This window comes from Lepidochelys kempii, chromosome 3, assembly GCF_965140265.1.
Source record: "Lepidochelys kempii isolate rLepKem1 chromosome 3, rLepKem1.hap2, whole genome shotgun sequence".
In the NCBI taxonomy this organism is placed as follows: Eukaryota; Metazoa; Chordata; order Testudines; family Cheloniidae; genus Lepidochelys; species Lepidochelys kempii.
In genome coordinates this window covers 197418421-197439385 of record NC_133258.1, presented here as the reverse complement: position 1 = coordinate 197439385, position 20965 = coordinate 197418421, and the positions used below count along the sequence as shown (strand labels likewise).

Here is a 20965-nt window from a genome sequence, read left to right as displayed (position 1 = left end):
ATTGAAGTATGGAAGATTCAGAAACTGCATAATTGGGAGTGAAATGCAAATTATAGATGTTAGCAGAAAATAATATTTTTTAAAATTGTTGTTTGACAATTAATTTTATGATCTTTTTAAAGCACGAGGAACACGATAAAACCTAGGCCATTATTAGTTTATTTGACTAACACAATAATCTAACCAATATTGGAGATGAAGAACTGAATTCTCATTTACACTGAGTTCCCTTTATGATGCTGTGGCTGTGTAAAAGGGCCTAAAGTGGGTGTAAATAATACAATTTGTGTAAATGAGAAACCACCCTAAAAATAAGAGCCCAGGAGATGGGAGAATAAATGTAACCTTTTGGAGATTTTCTGAGAAATGATTATATTTTGGTCTATTATACAATCTTGTAAACATTTGCCCATGTGAGTAGTCCTATAGAGAGCAGTACATTTATTCACATGCTTGTTTGCAGGATCAGGGTCTTACATTGTGAGTATGTTGTTGTCCTTTTCTTCATTGTTTAAAGTAGGTTTTCCTAGGATGCTATCCTGTAGCACTGTTTCTATTTAAATCTATTTAATCTTTGATGTGGAATGTGACTGATATCCTGTACAGTACAATCAATAAATGTTAAATGTAGCATTGGAGTAAATGAAGACTCACTGCAGGATGGGTCCACATACTTTGCTTTGAGCTCCCAAAATCTGTACAATATGGCCGAGAAAGAAGTTAAGTAGCCGGAGCAAAGTGACCAACTGCTGATATATACAGTACCCCAGAAAAGTGAATATAGTTGTAAACCGACGGGATAAAAATATATATCTATATCTATATATATTTCCAGATGGATCTCATCTCTTGCCAAGTAAATGATTTCTACAAAAATTATGCTGAACGAATTACTGCATCTAGGTGAGGAGAAAAATTCTCCCTCCTTTAAAATTTGATGCAGAAAATGTTGAGATAATGCAGGGATATGTCATGCCAGACGTACGACACATGCATTTTTAGCATTTTATGTAGTGGAGGTTGATATCATACAGAATGATCTAATATGAAGTGAAAAACAGTGGCCATTGTAAGTACTGAATACAGGAAGTTTTTTCTTTCTTTCTTCCAAAATGTAGTGGCGTTTTTGAGCTCATATCTCTCTGGAAGCATTTCAGCTTTCAACTGTTGTAGATTTTCTGAATAAGTAACTGCTGGTCTGTGTGACCCTTTACTATGTTTTTATCACTACTGTAGGCAAGGTGAAAAATCAGTCTGAATAATATAGAGAAACCTAAAATCAATACTGCATTTGTTAAAAGAGCAAACTAACTAGATTAAATGTGCCTCAGATAGTATCTTGCTTTTCACCCAGCCTTCCCGGGGTCAGGGTACTGTAACGTCTTTCCAGTTTTCCAAATAAGACTTTAGGAGAAAATGATAAAAGGAAATTTTTGTTTCTGATTTTTCAGAAGGCACTAAGCATGTGTGTATTTTTTACCTAGCTCCCAATGCTCTCTTGGGAAATCTTTGATTTTCTTTGCAGTCTTGTTAGAAAGGAGATAAGAACTGTGCTTCAGTAGAAATAATGCCACACTTCTTTGTTTCTTCTCGTATGTGCAGAGCCTTTACTGAGTACTCTGTTGCTTTCTGATAATCCTACTAGGTTTCAGGGCTGCACTAGAAAGCAGAATAGCCAAAATGACCGTGGAAGTGGTTTTAAAGGGCAGTGCTGATATGACAAGGCTAAGGTGTCACTTTTTTTTTCCCCCAAGTCTTTAGTGGAATTGAGCAGCTTGTTTTCTTTCTATATTTTTAGCCATTGTCCATGTATAATTTCATTATTCTACAGGATAGCAAAGAGAGAGACCTGCAAGGGTGGGATAGTTTAATGGATCTGCCGATGGACAGGAGATGTGGGCTTTTTTTTTTTGCCTCTGGACAGAAAGAGTAAAATTCTGGCCCCATTGTAGCCAGTGGAAGTTTTGTCATTGAGTTCATTGGCGCCGAGATTTCACCTAAGGAATCCACTGAGAAATAAAACTAGTGTTCCACTAACTGTCTGTAGGCCAACTGGCTTGCTCGTGCAATGAAGTTGTATTCTATCTCTGTTTATTTTTTTAGAATATTTCCCCCCCTTACTATAAAGCAGATACATAGCTACTCTGGATACGTACTACAAGCATAATTATACAACTCTAGGCTAGGGAGGCATAGGTGTCTCGGAGTTATGAGCGCTCTATCCTTCCTATATTGCTATGTGGCAGGCTTGTCCTGGCTAGATCACAACTAGAAGGGAGGAGGGTCCTCGGGTTGTGCCAGTAGGGAGATGGCTGAGAACCACTTCTCTAGACTATAGTCATTTAGAGTTTGTGTGAATGGATTGGATTTACAGTACTATAGACTATATATATTTATCTCTAAATATATGTCTTTGCAGTGTAGGCAGGTACACTTTGGGAAAGTGGGATCATTTTTTGTACACTTTTGTTCAATAAAGAACAGCAAGGCATATGCATTTAAATCAGTGGATAGAAATGGCTGTTTAATCTTTTGGAATCTTAACTATACATGAAGCCAGTGTCCTATTGCTGTTCAATTCAGTGTATGATGGAGATTTCACAGTTGATTAGTGGTTTGCACCTTTATTCAGATTACTTTTTGTTATATTATGTCATAAGCTTGGAAGACAATTTGGCTTGTTCAGAAGTTAGAAATATATAGATGAATCATCATAATAATAATGAATAATTGTGTATATGTCTGAATATTTATGTATGGACACACAAACATTGCATCTGCCCTCACATGCATGTATCTATATACGCACACATGATATTGATTGATATTAATATCTACACCTACAAATATATATGTACGTATTTAAGACTCTCTCTCATATGGAGTAGTTAACTAAATATTTGCATTATGTGTGTGTGTGTTCTAACTGCACATATACAGCCCTGCATTGTCAGGGCAATGAGAGCTGCAAAAATCCCCTTTCAGTGTTTTGGTGACATTCCCTTTGTTATTTCACTATTGTGCTCTGCCTGATGTTCTAACACTTCCCATGTGCATTTCAGAAATACTCTGAGCAAGAAAAAATCCATTACATAACACATTAAGCATCACAACTATGAAGCAATTTGATTATCAGTGTAGCTCCAAAGAGAAGCCTGTCTGTTATATTTTTTAAAGGAATTTTAGAGCACTGAAGAACCTCTGACGTGGCCACTACACAAAGCTCTCTACAAACATTAAAGAGAAATTAAGCCAAAATCCCATACTGCTCATACTGTAGAAAAATGATATTCTTGCAGAGAAAGATGTGATTCTCCAGAAAACCTGAACTGTAATACGTCTCCTGCATGAACGTATGTCCTACGACTCATAGAAAAACTGCATCTCTCAGCAGTTGCCAGTGTAAATATGTCCTTTCAGTAAAATTCCACAATTTGTAACAGCAACAGTATGAGTACATCAAACAGCATAAGCACAGACTTCATTTTGCATCTTTTCCACAATGGAAATTTATGGCATGTTTGTGGTAGTCTCTCTATTAGAGCTGAGGGAATAAATGATTTTTTGGGTTCGTTGGCGGAACTGAAAAAAACCAGTTTCAGGTTAAATGAATTTTTTCCCCCAGATTTTTTGTTTAGTTTAGGTTTTAGGCGTGGTTATTCCCTTGTTTGTTTTTCTTTAAATGAATCGAGCTCAATTCCTACGCAAACCATTATTCTGAAACAAAGGTGAAATGTTTTCTTTTGAAAGTGTCTAAACAAAACAACATTTTCAATTTCTTTTTTCTGAAACTCCTTGCCAAATTCAACTTGAATTCACAAATAGTCTGGTCTCTCTAAAACTACATTTTCCAGCTAATGAATGACTCATCTGAAAAAAATTGCCTCGCTCTACTCTCTATCGCTACTTGCTCATATGTCTCCCATAACGATAGTATCTGGTACCTATGTTCACCTTGTGCTGTTAATGTGATTAGAATGTCATTTAATTTCCTTAGAATATCAATATACCACGTAGAATGAATTTGGACAAAATGTAATGTGTGTTTAATAGGTACAATTGCTGACATGTTCTTTTATCTTGTACCTTTTTTAGGTGTAGACTGGCCTGAGACACTGATCTCTAGTTGACCCCTTAGCTTGAAATCGTAGACACTGCTCTGCCTAGCAACACTTACAGACAAAATAGCGGAAATTCAGGATGATGAATGTAGATTGCCATGCTGATTTGACAAGAGATTACTCTCAGTCTAACAATCAGTCCACATTGGTTTATTTCTCTGACAGGCTTTGCTTGAGCCACCCTGTTGTAAGGAAAGTCAGTGTGTCTCGGCCCACAAATTATCTTGCTTTTGCTAGTCAGATAAGGAGAGTGACACCTGCTTGTCTGTTTGATGCTGATGCCTTCTGATACCTGTTCTTTGGTGCGGCTGAACCTGTGGTGATCCATTTGTCCAGAGCGTGGCTCGTTAGGAGGGGAGGGTACTTAATTTTTTTCAATCCACTGCACACTCTGGGAGCATTTTGGGTTAGGCTTGGTTCAATCTGCTTCCTCACTGGATTTCCTAGGTTCATATTTATTGTAATTATTAGCCTCTACCAACTGCCCGCTTACCATCTGTGAGTTGTGTTGAATGTATTTGCAATCACTCTTTCAAAAGTTTATTTAGTTTTCAGCTGCTGCTGGTGAGGTCATGAATTTTCTGAGGAGGAGAGATTTAAAAGGCACATTCCCCTGCTTAACAGGAATAGTGAGCCATGATCATTTCTTGAGAAATTTTCACATATGCATTATGTGAGATTTCTTATATTTCTTTTGGCTGTGGTGGCATTTGACACAATTGCTAATTAATTGTCACCTTGGTACATGCCACAACCTACACTAATATGTCTGCAACCTTGTGACCTAGATGTCAGGGAAGTAACTGTTTTACAAATGTTGCATTCAGTGATATTAGTGAGAGAAACTTGTTTTTGAGTGGGGAGCAGTTGTGAGGTACGTTGTGGCTGTGTGAGGTAAAGAAAATAGTTCATTTGGCAGAAAGCCCATGTGTCCTATCCCTCTCCTCTACTCTGATTGATCCAAACTTTCTTTTCAAGGTGAGAATATAAATCAATACCAAGAAAAATGGCCGAGCAAGCAGCATGCATGTCAACGAGTCATCTCATGCCTCTGGCAAAAAGGCCCAAGCTAGTTGGTAAAACACTAGCATCTTTGCTTTCAAAAAGGTCAGATTTACCGTTGTAATGAGTTACCCCAGCTAGGTGATTATGATCTTGCAATTTTCACAGCTGAAGGACAACTGCAGGTATTGCAAGCTATGCCTGAGGTAGGGTTATCATATATGGCTCTCTTGTCTCTTTACACAATCATATCTGATGGATAGACTTGTACTATTATGATTCCAATGCCCTCAATAGCTAAGCTTAATCCACATGACCATAGTGAAGCTCAGTTGTTCACTGTTCGGTTGTGTATTCAGAACACATTTTCATCCCACATGCATCAGTGTGTGGTTTCAGAACATTTTTGGGGTGAATGTTGAACACCTCTTTAAGATGAACCTGGAAAATTGTCTTTATTGCTACACCAACACCACCAGCAGCTGCTGCTTTTTCTCATTGCTACATACTAAACACTTCACGACTGGCAAAATTAACCAGCCAAAAATAATGCCTGCAGAAATAGTTTGTGTGTAATTGCAAAGTACATCAGAATGATTTATTGAGTTACTGGTATTAGATTTTACTTTCAACATTATTGAATAGAGTTGAAAAGTTTGTAAAACAAATATAAGATATTCTGTTTATCTTTTCATATTGATAAAACAGCAGGAATCAGGTGTGATTTGCGAATATAGTAGAAATCTACTAACTAGCACATCTTGCTGCACACAGAAACATGCCATCCTAGTTACTTTTTTGATTATCAGAGACTCATAAGAATACTTTGTCCAGACTTGTATTCACTTCTCTTTCATAACTGTTTGAAAGCAAAGCATTAAAATATGTAAATTACTGTATTAAGGACAAAGAGATCCCTTTTTTAGAAGCCACAAGAGAGTAAGAAGCTGTCTGAAATGAATCGGTAGCTATACAGCGGATGGATTATGTTTGCAAGCTCCATTTCAGACTTATTTCCTACTATGGGTAGGTTTATAGACAACACTAGGAGTTCTCCATTAAACTGACTAAGTTTGCCACTTATCCATTGTTTAAAGTCATTGATGTGAATCTCTTCCCAGACATTTGTTTCAGTTAAAATTGTATGCTAGTTGAAATTGCCTGTTTCTATCATCTTGAAGTGCATCATATTAAATGTGGACTATTTAGTATTTGTGTGTGCTGTTAATAGGCTGGTTTGGTTGCATATTAACTGACAGTAACATTTTTCACCCTTAGTACTTAACTTTACTCTGGGTCAATCCTAAGTAATAAAACCCTTAGTGTCTCTGTACAATCTCAAAGTCACTAAAATAGAACTCCATTAATATTCTCCCACAAAATCCTCATTATACTGTTACTCACTGGACATTTTCCACATACTGCACAGGCAAATTAGGCATGCAATACCATTTAACAATAGCATGGATGTTCCTTTGGTAAATTCCCACAGCACAAGAAGCTGAATATTTACCCCAGAGTGTCTGACCACAGGGAATTTCATCAGGTTCTCCATAAATTAATGAAGGAGGGGAGTTTTGTGCTCTCTCTTTGTCCTCAGAGTAAATCATGCTAATCATTTTCCAGGAAATAACAGAAGATAGAGTGGAGACCCCAACATATATCCTCAACGACCATCCCTTTCACCTCACCACTACTCAACATCCTCCTTCCCTAAAAAGATCTGCTTCTCTTTTATATAATCTCTTTCAAATGATTCAGAGTAATTCTTTTATCATCTCTCCTCAGGAGAATTAGGACAATGGTAGTTGGAACAGCTTGCATAGCACAGAATTTGTTTCAGAAACCATTTAGCTGGTCACTGTTGTAATTCCCAGAAAGAAAGAAGATAAAATGTCCTGAAACAGATACCAGAGCATGTATGTTTGAAGATCTTTGAAGCTTTCACAGGCTGTCACCAAGGGTAATAGATATATGCAAAGATGTATAAAGGATGCAGTTCATTCATAAGGAGAGCTGGTTGGGAATTTTTTGATAACACTTTTTTCCATTCGAAGAAGACGATTTATCAAAACTGAAACTTTTCACTGAAATGTTTTAATTTCAATGAAACTTCAGTTGGGAAGGCTTCTCAGATGCAGGATGGAATTGAGAACGAGTGCCCAGAAAAGCCAATAGCCCATCTGGGCTGTTGGAAGACCTAGGTTCAGGTCCCTGTTCCCAAGCGAAAGGCAGGGAAGATCCTTGAAGCTGGGTCCCCCACATCCCAGGCCAATCTACTGATCTATGGGTGTAGTCTGCTGTGACATCGGAGTAGTTTGACCTCTATATTTGGGGAGACAGCTCCAGTCAGGCCAACAGGGCTGTGCGTGGGGGAGGGGACACACCTACCCAAGGCTTGCAAACTATGCCTGTGGCTGTGGGTTTTCTCCTCCTCCTCCTTTTTAATGAAAATTATTGAAAAGTCTCATTTTTGTTCCACATAGGAATGAAAACAAATGGTGGAACCTCAAATTTTTTTTACACAGCTGAATTCTTCTTTTCCACCCAGCCCTAGTCATAACTGGTTTTTTTAAAAGTAGGGAGCCTGTAAGGGCAAAACTGATGAAAGATCCTTTTGATTCTCTTCTTATTTAAATTAGCAATTGAAAGTGTATTTTTATGACATGCACCTTTTTTGATAACACACTTTTGGAAATCAAGAGAATGAACATATCAGCGTATATACCAATATTCGCTAAAGACAGACAGCTAGCCAGTCTCAAATAGTATGAAAAGAAACCAGTGGCTGTGAAGACTGAGCAAGTATGTATAGCAGCTTCTGAGTCTTTTATTAATGTTAATATTCTGGGATAATAGAAGAAGAAACTTACAGGGAAGTGTGAATAGGCTTAGGCCTGCTCTACATTTAAAAGTTTGACATAGCTACAGCTCCACACCCCTGAGTGCTGCTACGTGGACATAATCTAATCCCCAGTGTAGATGCAAGTGGGTTGATAGAAGAATGCTTCCATCAAAACTGGCTGCCATCACTTGCGGAGGTGGAGTTCCTACAGTGATGGAAAACCCCCTTCTCTCGCTGTAGTCAGCATCCGCACCACAGGAGCTATGTCACTGTAGCATCCATGGCATAGTTATGGCTGAAGTCCTTTCCCGGTCTGGCACAAAACAAATGCACAGGGTGAGTGCCCACGCTCACCCCACTTTCTGGAATTCTTTTATAAGCAGTGTGAAATAACAACAGGAGAACAAAGCTCAGCCTAGCCTAGAGTTTTTTCTGTCTCAGACCCTAGTTCCTTCTACCATCTTAAATCCAATGTAGGATTAATGAGCCACACCTATCTCAGTGAGTCAGCAGAAATTCATCAGCGTATTTATACAGCGTGCCAGCACTTTTAACCTAGTGGGTGCAACGTAAGCCCCTGCCAACTGTGATAGGAATATTGCTATATGGAAAGGAAAAGATTTTAAAATGGCTACTGCTAACAGAATGTGAGTGGTAATTCGCAGTCCCAGCAGAATGGTGAAGGTCGGATCAAAATTTCCATTTCACCTAAGATGGCTCTCAATGTTTTTACATTGCTGCACAGTATTATTTCCAAGATGCCGCCATTTTAGCCACTGGAGAATCTGGGGAAAACAGTTCCATATTAGCGGCTGTGTGTGGAAATAAACTTTTTTTCTTGTAAATTAAATTTAAACTTCACAAGAGAAATACTACCCCTCCCCCAAATAATTCAAATAATGTGCTGTGTGGATACGGAGTTTGCTTGTACCTTATGGCTAATGCTCCCTTGGCTTTTTGTGCCTTTGTCCTTTTCAGTATTCTGGAGGAACACTCACCGCAGTAATATGGGCCAATGTCGATCTTATTACTTTATCTGTTTTATCTTTTGTGAAATTGAGCTGTTAGTCAGAATTGTTTAAGCTGCTGCTCCAGCAATTGGTTAACCATGACGCTCCTCAAACTCATTTCTTTCAAGTAATTTGATTCCCACGTGCTCACTGAGATTGCTTTTTTGCAGAAAGGAAACGGTATGTCTGTGGGAGGGAGGGTGGGAGTGAGCAGACAAGGACTGTTGTGGCTGAGAAATGCAGATTTAAGATAAAAACAAAACAAAAGCATGTTTTAAAAGATCACATTGCATTTCATCTCCCTTCACCTAAGTCTATAAAGCAAAATGTTTTCATGTTCACTGAATTCAAGCACATGTAGGGCCTTTTGTGCTGAGAGAGTACAAAATAGCAAGTGAAATTCCATCCTTCTCTCGTTGTTCATCAGTTATGCCTAAAGCCAACGTGATTATCTTTTTCAGTAATATCACCAGGAAAAAATGTGTAAAATAATTAGGTTTATTTTATTTTTTTGGTAACAGTGGTCCTAAAAGTCTCCTATAGATTTTAAGATAGTTCTTGAAATCATGAATAGAGGTTAGGGTTTTTATTTTGTTCCCCAAGCTGTTTCTTTCACATTCTGGCTATTTAGTAGTGGTAACTGAGCACCAATTTTGTAGATCAACTTCTATTTAAGATTAGTTAGTATGGAAGCATTTTTCTGCATTTTTCTAAATAATGTACAATTTACTCAGAGATTTATAATTCCATAAAATTGAGAATATTTTATCGCAGCTTTGGGCAAGAACCCTGCAGTGGGGAGGAAAATCAAGTCTTAAAGGTAAATCTTGCTAGAAGGAAACTTGTTCTGTAAATAAATATTCCATGTATAAGCAATGGTAAAATTTACATGTCTGAAATATGCTTGGCATTACTACCCAACCATTGTGTGCCCAAGCAGACATGTCAAATACAAGGCAGGGAAATGCTAGCCTGGTTTGTTAGGAAGGGTTTTATTAATTTGCATGTAATAGATGTCTGTTACCCAACTGAAATGAAATTCATACAAAGAGTCGGATTCTTCCCTGGGGTGCATTTGCACACATTTGTTTGACGTCAATGTTACCAGTGTTCAAATAGAGTAGAATTTGACCCTCTGATACTGTTAAGAAGAGCCTGTTTTGAGTTCTGTTAATTGAAAATAGAACTGATCATTGGTTTGTGGTATGAGGAAATTGTGTTGATAACTTAGAGTCATAGACTCATAGAAATGTAGGGCTCAAAGGGACCTCGAGAAGTCAAGTCCAGCCGACTGCACTGAGGGAGGCCCAAGTAAACTTAATAACGTCCTTGTTAAATGTTTCAAGGACATGCAACCCTAGGGGATCATACCGGCAAATTGCAGAGGACCCCATTGATCGACTCCCATTGATTTCAATAAGGGTAGAAGGTCTTTGGCACCTCTCTGGTTTTGGGCCCTAAAAGGAAAGGTTTATGCTTTAATAGGAAACATACAATGTTTGCATATATTGAATGTTAATATTAATCAAGTGCTATTAATGTCTGTTTGTGTTTTAACCTATTAAACTAATAGACAGTAGACGTGTGATTTGTCAGTTCAAAACTGTGCACTTGATGAGAGTAAAATCCTTCTTTTGGGGAAATGATGTTATGGAGACACGACTCAAAGTGAATGGACACTTGGTTTGAAGCATGTAAATAATTTTTCCTGTTTGGCTAACATTAAGGCACAGAAACTAAAATAATTCCGAAGGAGTGAGTTTCCTTAAATGTCATGGTCACTGCTCTGGCAATTTAATGAGATCCTAACGTGAGTCTAAATGTACCCTTAGTACCGATGAGAATTAGGCCCATTAAGCTGCAAGGCAATGGACAATCAAGGCCATTGAGGGTTTTCTTTTTTCACTTTCAGGAAGTGGGGAATTGGTTCCACCTATGGGGTGTGTGAATAAAGTGTAAAATACTATACATGTACACTGATGTATACCAAACTGTGATAAAGGTGTTTCTGTCTAGCACTTCTGACATCTCAGTCACATTCAACCCATAATTTCATTTGTTTTCCTCCTTATGAGGCTCTCAGAGTTGGACTCATGGTTTTACAGGCAACTAGATTTTTTAAAAAGTAGATTTTTAAAAACTCTTAAGATATTTCTAAAATAGTTTTTCTATATGTTATGAAGCATAAACATAATACATGTTTGTGTGATATAAAGGTTTTATTTCCAGTTCTGTGGTATGACCTGTACTCTACCGCTCTTGAATAACAGAGTTTTGCCACATAGAGTTGATCAAAATATGGGTAAAAAAACTTGCCATGTTTTTTTTTTAATTTAACACTTCAAAATTCCAAAAAAATTGACTATGTATATGCCTGGAATAAAAAAGGGATGGTATTTTCATTAAAAAACTGCAAATCATCCTTCTTTAAACTCAAAATGTTGATAAAGAACTTTATCGAAAAATTTAAATTTGGAAAACTTTTACCAACTATAATCCCCAGCTCCTGCTGATAAAAGTCATTGTCGCACCTGACATTATCAGATCTTTTATATTTTTCGTATGTTTTTATACACACACAACTTACCTCTTTCTTCTTTTTATTTCCACTCTTTGTTCAGGTTTTCCAAATGAGCCTGCTGCTGTTATTGCCCTTACCACTATTAAGGAATGGTTGAACAAGAATCACAATGAGGTATGTAATGAAAGAAAACTTTCCTGATCAGATTTCAGGATTACTTAGTTTGACCCAAAATTGTGAAAGAGCATATCAATAAGTATGCAATTGATCCTTTGAAATTAGGACTATGTAAAATACAACAAAGCAGGTGCGTAACATCAGTGGTAGTTTGGACTGTATATACCAGGAGTATTATCATATTTAATAAGCTATATGGAGGCTAAAGGGAAATATATTCTATTTGAAACAATACCGTGCATTTCCTGTGCATTGTACTGTGCATTGTGATGCTCTTATGCAAAGTAAAGCATCCTCTGCGTAAAGTTGTCCCTGAGAGACAAAGTTTTCATATAATAATGAAGAGAATCCTGTAAAGGGAATGTATATAATGGGCTTCAATGGAACTGCTACCAGGGACAGTAGTTTTTTAGGAGCTGGTTTATACCAAAGAGCTTTATGATGAAAATAATCTCTGAGTTTATTAATTTTTAGGTTCCTTTCACTTTATTATACTATTACTTTTCATTGGAAACTGTCTACTTACTTAAAATTTCACACTTATGTCAAACATTAACAGACCTGAACTACTTCCACAACTACACTGTCATGATGGTTATTTTTTTTTATGAAACAAAATGCTTTCCATACCTCCTGTTCTGTTTCTCTTTTCTTCCTTTTTTGTCTTCTTAACTCTGATGGAATATGTTAAGTGGCACTGCACTGGAGAAATGAGCAGAAAAAAAGTGACTGAATGAATAAAATAATCATGATGTCTTAAATTTAAGACGTGCCTGTTTCCATATTTTGACAGCCAGCAGATTTCCAAGTGTCTAGTGTTGTTTAATACTTTTCTCACAAAATGTTTAATTTTGCATAGCTCAGGTTAGAATGGTTTCCTAAATAATCATCTATATGATATTTCAGCTGGAAATGTATATTTGGGGTTCTGTTTACCAAGATCGTTCAGGGATATTAAGTGATAAATTGAGCAAGTTATTTTCAGCAACTTTAGAGTTGAATGCAAAAATTGTATGCTGAGGTTTTTTTTAAAATGGATGACCAAAGTTATGCTCTGAAGTCCATATTAAAGTCCCTAAAAAACTGGCCTGACTCTCCAAAGTTCCACGGGTCTTCAAGACTCCAGCAGTGAAGTCAATAGGAGTTCTCGATGCTCAGCCCTTTTGAAAATCTGGCCATTTTTTTAGGTGTCTAAACTTTGCCTTAGGAGTCTAACTTTATACTTGTATTTTTGAAAGTCTGGGCTACTTGTATCTGGTTTATTAAATCCTAAAACAGATGTAATGGTAGAAACTGAAAATATTCCAGTCAGCCCTATGCATTTTCAGTGTTTTGCCTGATCCTATTTCAGTTTTGTGCTTTTTTACCGCAAATCTAAAAAACCAAACAAACAACCTTTCATTTTCCAGAACTAAATCTGTGTGTCTCACAACTCGTGTGTACTATCTGCTTCAATTCCCTTCCTAATCATTTTTATTTTAATGGTGCTTCAGGGAGCCTGACTTCTTTTGGCAAAGTAGACTGCAAATTAGAGTAAAACAGATGGGCAAGGGTTCTTTAGACAAAAGCCATTTTCTCATCTTGCTCTATGGCTTGGGCTATTGTTTTTAAGACACAAAGAATATCTATTTCCCTGGATGTTATCTGTACCCTCCCTTATGTCTGTCCCTTGCCTGACCTATATTTGAACCTTTCCTGTGTCCTGTTGGCTTCTTCTCTGTCTCCTACTTCCTACTCCTCTCTGACTCAGTGTGCTGCCCCAGCCCTTTTCTAGCTCCCTCAATTAACTTGATATAATGTCCTCCCCAGGCTCTTAGAAACCCCTGCCTTTGCCTTGAATGGAGGCCTTGTTATGAGTTCAGAAGTCATGGATCACATTGGGAGTGCTTATCTTTCTGTGTGTTTTACTTGAGTTGTAAACACTTAAGGGAAAGGAATGTGACTCAATCTGTTTGTCAAGTGGCATGTAGTTTGCAGACTGCATATATTGGTGTAAATAATCATTAACATTGGGAATAGGCACTTGCTATCTCCTTTTCTTGCCTTCTCTAAACCAGTTCCTTCTAATTCTGAGCCTTCCAGCCTGCAGATCCCCCACCCCTTTACTTGCAGGACTGTAGCTTCCCATATTTTTGTGTACCACCTAGTGAAATGGAACCCACATCCTGACTGGGGCCATTGGGTGCCGCCAGAGTACAAATGTTTTAAAAAAAATCATGTGTTTACATCATCACTGCTTCTAAGGATGGACTGGAGGTCCAGTTGTGTCACTGTGTCTGTCTTGGGTCCCCTGTACAGCACCTCCCTATTACATTGTTGTGTTCCTTGGTGCTTAGGAGCACATCAAATCTAAGTCTTCAGTGTGACACATTTTAAAGCCTCAAAGATCCTCAAAGAATCAATCCTGAAGCACTTGCATGAGAGGAAAGTGATCAGGAACAGCCAGCATGGATTCACCAAGGGAAGGTCATGCCTGACTAATCTAATCGCCTTTTATGATGAGATTACTGGTTCTGTGGATGAAGGGAAAGCAGTGGATGTATTGTTTCTTGACTTTAGCAAAGCTTTTGACACGGTCTCCCATAGTATTCTTGTCAGCAAGTTAAGGAAGTATGGGCTGGATGAATGCACTATAAGGTGGGTAGAAAGCTGGCTAAATTGTCGGGCTCAACGGGTAGTGATCAATGGCTCCATGTCTAGTTGGCAGCCGGTATCAAGTGGAGTGCCCCAAGGGTCGGTCCTGGGGCCGGTTTTATTCAATATCTTCATAAATGATCTGGAGGATGGTGTGGATTGCACTCTCAGCAAATTTGCGGATGATACTAAACTGGGAGGAGTGGTAGATACGCTGGAGGGGAGGGATAGGATACAGAAGGACCTAGACCAATTGGAAGATTGGGCCAAAAGGAATCTGATGAGGTTCAATAAGGATAAGTGCAGGGTCCTGCACTTAGGACGGAAGAACCCAATGCACAGCTACAGACTAGGGACCGAATGGCTAGGCAGCAGTTCTGCAGAAAAGGACCTAGGGGTGACAGTGGACGAGAAGCTGGATATGAGTCAGCAGTGTGCCCTTGTTGCCAAGAAGGCCAATGGCATTTTGGGATGTATAAGTAGGGGCATAGCGAGCAGATCGAGGGACGTGATCGTTCCCCTCTATTCGACATTGGTGAGGCCTCATCTGGAGTACTGTGTCCAGTTTTGGGCCCCACACTTCAAGAAGGATGTGGATAAATTGGAGAGAGTCCAGCGAAGGGCAACAAAAATGATTAGGGGACTGGAACACATGAGTTATGAGGAGAGGCTGAGGGAGCTGGGATTGTTTAGCCTGCAGAAGAGAAGAATGAGGGGGGATTTGATAGCTGCTTTCAACTACCTGAAAGGGGGTTCCAAAGAGGATGGCTCTAGACTGTTCTCAATGGTAGCAGATGACAGAACGAGGAGTAATGGTCTCAAGTTGCAGTGGGGGAGGTTTAGATTGGATATTAGGAAAAACTTTTTCACTAAGAGGGTGGTGAAACACTGGAATGCGTTACCTAGGGAGGTGGTAGAATTTCCTTCCTTAGAGGTTTTTAAGGTCAGGCTTGACAAAGCCCTGGCTGGGATGATTTAACTGGGAATTGGTCCTGCTTTGAGCAGGGGGTTGGACTAGATGACCTTCTGGGGTCCCTTCCAACCCTGATATTCTATGATTCTATGATTCTATGAAAGCATGATGAATGCTAGATTATTGTGTAACAGTGAATGCAACGCTTCAGAAGTAATCACTTGGGCCGTTTGTTAATTTCTGGAGGAAAGGAGAGGTGCTTCATTCGGCTGAAGATCTGATTTGTGTGTGAAACCATACCAGTAGCAGAAACCCCACTGCGGGCCATCAGTGAGTAATCACTGAACAGGTCTAACTAGTGTTTTAGAAAATAATTTTTTTTTCATATAAGTTGTATGGTTTTCCATAATCATTCTTTGCATAAAAGTGAGAAGAAAACCTTTGACATTTGGGAACCAGTTTGTAGAGTCATAAATTCCAAGGCCAGAAGGGACCACTGTGATCATCTAGTCTGTCTTTTTGGATAGCATAGGCCATAGAATTTCCCCCAAATAATTCCCTGCATAATAGCTGTTAGAAGAACATCCAATATTGATTTAAAAATTGCCATTGATGGAGAATCCGCCATGCCCCTTGGTAAGATGTTTCAATGGTTAATTACTCTTAATGTTAAAAAATTATGCCTTGTTTCCTGTCTCAATTTGTCTCGCTTCAGTATCCACCCAGGGAAATATTATGCCTTTCTGTGCTAGATTGAAGAGCCCATTTTTAAATATTTGTTCCCCATGTCAGTTCTTTCAGACTATAATTGTTTACTTTCACTTTGTTGAGCTAAATAGATTGAGCTCTTTGAGCCTATCACTATAAGGTATGCTTCCTAACCCTTTAATCAATCCCATGGTTTTTCTTTGAACCCTCTCCAATTTTTCAAAATTTTCAACCAGAAACAGTATTCCAATAGTGGTCAAACCAGTGCCAAATGCAGAGGTAAAATAATCTCATTACTATTACTTGAAATTGCCCTGTTTCTACTTCCAAGGCTCTCATTTGCCCTTTTGGACACTGGAGCTCATGTTAAGCTAACTATCCACCAGCAACCCCAAATATTTTTCAGAGTCACTGCTTTCCAGGATACAGCCCCCATCCTGTAATTATGGCCTATATTCTTTTTTCATAGACGTTACATTTGCATTTAGCTATATCAAAATATATACTGTTTGTTTGTGCAAAGTTTGGCAAGTGATCCAGGTTCCTCTGTGTCAGTGTCCTGTCCTTTACATTATTTACCACTCCCTCAATTTTTGTGTCATCTGCAAACTTTATTAATGATAATTTTATATTTTCTTCCAGGTCATTGATAAAAATGTTAAATAGCATAGGGCCAAGAACTGAGCCCTCTGGGAGCGCACTGGAAATACAAACACTCAATCATGACTTCCCGTTTAAGATTAAATTTTGACACCTATCAGTTCATCTGCTTTTAATCCATTTAACGTGTGCCATATTAATTTTACATCATTCTAATTTTTTAATCAAAATGTTGTGCGTACCAAGTAAAATGCTTTATAGTCGTCGAACTACATTACATCAACAATATTACTTTTGTCAACCAAACTTCTTGTTTCAACAAAAAAGGCATCAAGTTAGTTTGATAGGATCTATTTTCTATAAACCCAAGTCGCTTGGCATTAATTATATTACCCTCCTTTAATTCTGTATTGATCAAGTCCTCTTCCTCAAGTCAGCTGCTCCATTATCTTGCCAGGATCAATGTCAGACTGTCAGGCCTATAATTACATGGGTCATCCCATTTACCCTTTTAAATATTGGCACTTTGTTCCAGTCTTCTGGAACTTCACCAGTGTTCCAAGATTTATTGAAAATCAATATCTATGGTCCAGCGAGCTCCTCTGATAGCTATTTTAAAACTCTTGGATGCTAATTATGTGGACTGGCTGATTTTAAAAAGGTGTGTCTTTAGAACCTGCTGTTCAATATCCTCCAGAGAAACTAGTGGAATGGAAAGACTGTCTCATCATCATCATATGAAGAGAGTACATTATCTGGTTTCCTTTCCCACACACCAAGAGTTCTCTTGTACTCCAGACATAGTCAGCCAGTGGAAATTGGCAAAGCTCAGTTGACTTCAGTTTACACCAGCTGAGGATGTGGCCTACTGTATTTAGTCAACCCTTACCCTCTTCTTTGGGTATGGTTTTGTTGGTAATTTAAACAATAACAAACTTCAGCCTAAGCTTTCTCCCTAAGCTTGGCTGTTCTTAGGGCTTCCTTGCAGAGAGTTCTCCACTGTAGAGACCAGATCTCTTTAACTAGTGCCACTCCTAACTCCACACCAGAAGCACACCTGCCACAATGAGTCTGCATAAATTAGTCAGTATCTCCTTCCAGCAGGGTGGATAAAGAGAGAAGAACCTTGACACCCTGTTACAGCTGGCCTGACACCTTTCAGATTGTTTGGCTGTTTCTTTGCTCTCACTAATCAATGCCAGCTCTCTTGTTTCACTATCGTTGGGGAGCAGGAGGAGGGGACCACAGTCTATTTTGCACTTAATCAAGTGTACATGTGTCTATTCCTGACTTGTCATCTTCTGAAAGTCAAATTCCTTTTCTCTTCTCTCCAAGATGTCCAGCAGTGGTTACCCCAATTGAACAATATTCAGTTCCAGTTACCTTAAATAAAATCTCGGGTACTTTGGGGCCTGGAGTACAAAATGCAGAGTACATCGCAAAATAAAAGTTATAGGAGGATATAAAAACAGAGTGATAGTCTACTCACTATGACAGAAGCAAGGCGCTAAACTTAGTAATACAGCACAGTACAGAAAACTGTTGTATCCCTGAAAAACTGTCATGTTCCTGAAAGGGGAGGCAACCATCCCCACTGACCTCTCTCTACCATCATGTAGTCTTTTCCCCCTTTTGATGCAATAATGAAGATTTTAACTGTGTCAGTTTGATTCAGAATTTAGTAAATGTATTCCTGTTCAACCTGGAGTCATTGAAAATATTTCCTTGCTGGCGCATCTCCTTGTATTTCACAGTAGATCCTTATCAGTTTTTCTGTGGCAGTGTTTACTGGAAAACTGATTTGCATTTAATAAAAGGTTTTCTCACCCAAGTCCATTGTTGTGCCCAACCCTCAGGTGTTTGCATAAAAACTTATTAGCATGTTTAACTTCAGTGTCTCTTGGATGAATGTCTCATCATCATGCAAATTGAGCTAGCCACTTTCTGAGGTTAATTGTTACAAAAAAAAAAACCTTACAGAGACAGCCTGATTGACTGAACACTAAATATAAAATTCAGAATAGCAGAAGTAATTTACACCTGGCAGGCAGGGCACCCACCATCACTGTATTGCAGTCTAAAACTTAACTACATTTTGCTCACCAGGGAAAACAATACAATAAGCAACAATTTATATTTAGTTGTACTTTACACACAGCTCTACTCTAGTCTTGAAATGTAGCTCTAAGTCAAATTAATTTCTAGCCATGTTTTACACCTATATCTGCTGACTTGCAGCCAGAGGGCAAATCTAGTTTAGCAGTTAGTAAATAGTACTATATTGTAAGCATAGAAATCCCTTATAGCAAACTCAGAAGAATAGTAGTAATCAGCAGTACTGGGCTAATTTTCTGCAGACCACGTAGGCTCTCGCTTTAGCAAACTACGTTTTCATATTTCATAAACCTCTAAAGGTTTAACAGAATTCTTCAGAGCACAGAATAGAATTGGGTTCCATCCTGTAGGAAATTATTCTCTAGAAATTCATTTAAGAAATGCACATTAAGCCCCTTAAACAGTTCAGAATGCATCTTTCTGTGCTAATTTGACAAGGTCAGAGACATTGCCCCTTATATATCACAAAGGAACTGTGGGACTTTTAGCTCCTGATGCCAGTAGTTTGTTTCTTTTTTGTCTTGGCAGAGATCTTTGAACATATGCAATGTTAAAAAATGTTTGTCACTTTTATTTCAGAATCACATTATGTATCACAAAAGGAGAAACAAAACAAAACTCCCAATGTGGGTGATGCCTTATGTCACTGACATGAAAAGCCTCAGGACCTTTTCACTGCTCAAAAAAGGACTTACATTCAATAGTAGAGGTTTTTTCTTTTACTTGCCCAAAACGTTACAACTTCTAGTATGCACCCAATTAGGAAAATAAAAATCTGCAATGTGTATCTGCCACCCATTCCATCAGAAGAACAACTGATGTGGATGAATAATGCATTCATAGAAAATAAGTCAATATGTTCCTGATTCTTTGCTGGATTACTGCTTCAATAGATTTTTGTAGCCTTCAGTGGGTAAGATTTGGCTCCATATGTTTTAGCTAGCAGGTGAACAATTTTTTAGTGGGGGTGGAACATGGGGTTTGGGATTTGCAGCATAACAGGATGGATGAAATCCTGGACTCGTTCAACTCAATGAAAGTTTTGTCTTTGACTATGGTGGGGCCAGGATTTCATCCAGGCCAAAGTTATCAAGATAAAGCATGATAATTTTTTTTTTTTTTACTGTTAGCAGCTAGACTTTGTATTCCATGTTGTTGGAAAAATGTGACTCCTCCTATGAAATTGTGGTATAGTAAAATATGGACTGTCCATGTAATGGAAAAGCTTTCACACCACGTGCCTACAGAAGAGAAGTGCCAAAAAGAGGAGAGGTATTTAGAAATTAGGTCACTTTTTTTAGTGTGCTTAGAAGAGGAGGTCTTCCCAGCCAGCAAGCCAGAATCTTTAGCCAGATTCTTTGTATATCAACTTTATCCTGACTCAGTAACGTTTGATGTAGAATGCTAACGTTCAAATCAGTGGCCAACTTTGAAAAGCCTCTGTTTGTGCATACACCTACACACATGTCGTGCTCTATCAGTCACAGTGACGTCCTTCACCACTAACACAGCTGAAATAAAGCTGCCTTTCCTGCATGACAGCCATATTCTTGGTCCTTGGCTGGACCCTGCCTTACCCGCAGGGAGAACTGATGGCACTTAAGTTTGCCTGCTTGTTGAAGTGGTGGTGGCTGCAGATATACATGAGTTATGAGTTTCAGCAGGCATCAGGTGGCAGCCAGCATGCAACAGCTGTCTTGGCGCTGACAGCTCTAGGTTCAAGACCTCGGACATCACAATGTCCTGCTTTGATCCCCAAAACTTCCTGTCCTGGTTGAACTCCCAGATCCATTTCAATATACTGCTCCAGTGCATTCTTCCCTCCACATTCTTTTATTCCCACTCCTCTTCTCCCACTTGCCCTGTGGCCTTTTTGGATTTTTCTGTTGTCCTCCAGCTCTGTTTGTGCCCTCAAAGTCCATAATTTCCCTGCTGCCCTGGGTTCTCAGCTCTGTTTTTTCCTCCTTCTGTCTCCATATGCAGGAACTGGCCCATTGTTGCAGCAGCAATCAGACTCTGCAGGTCAGACCAGCTCCTAGCAGAGCTTGCCCTAAAAATTCAGTGTTTATCCAACTGCCTGTGGAAGAGGCAAGTGGCTTCCTAGGAGGTATGAGGCAGAGGAGGGAAGAACAGCTCTCCTCTCTTCATGCCGCTCACTATTTAAAGGGGCAGCTCTCTGGTCAACAAATCAGTTGGAGGTGCCCCTGCCTCCAGAGACAATGAAGGCAGCTAAGCAACCCAGTTCAAACTATTCTTGTGCTATGGTTGGCTGATCCTTCTGTTCTCTTTAGTGATTTCAGCAATATAGCCTTGGCTCCT

General features: G+C 38.8%; 1 protein-coding gene across 2 annotated transcripts in view; it reads left to right on the top strand.

The window, feature by feature from the left end:
* Nucleotides 1-20965, top strand: part of MACROD2 (mono-ADP ribosylhydrolase 2) — a 1311577-nt gene that overhangs the window by 932717 nt on the left and 357895 nt on the right. For both annotated transcript variants that reach the window (XM_073339563.1, XM_073339564.1), the window contains one exon: nucleotides 11600-11673. In XM_073339563.1, the coding sequence (XP_073195664.1) occupies nucleotides 11600-11673 (74 nt within the window). The remainder of the gene's footprint in view (nucleotides 1-11599; nucleotides 11674-20965) is intronic.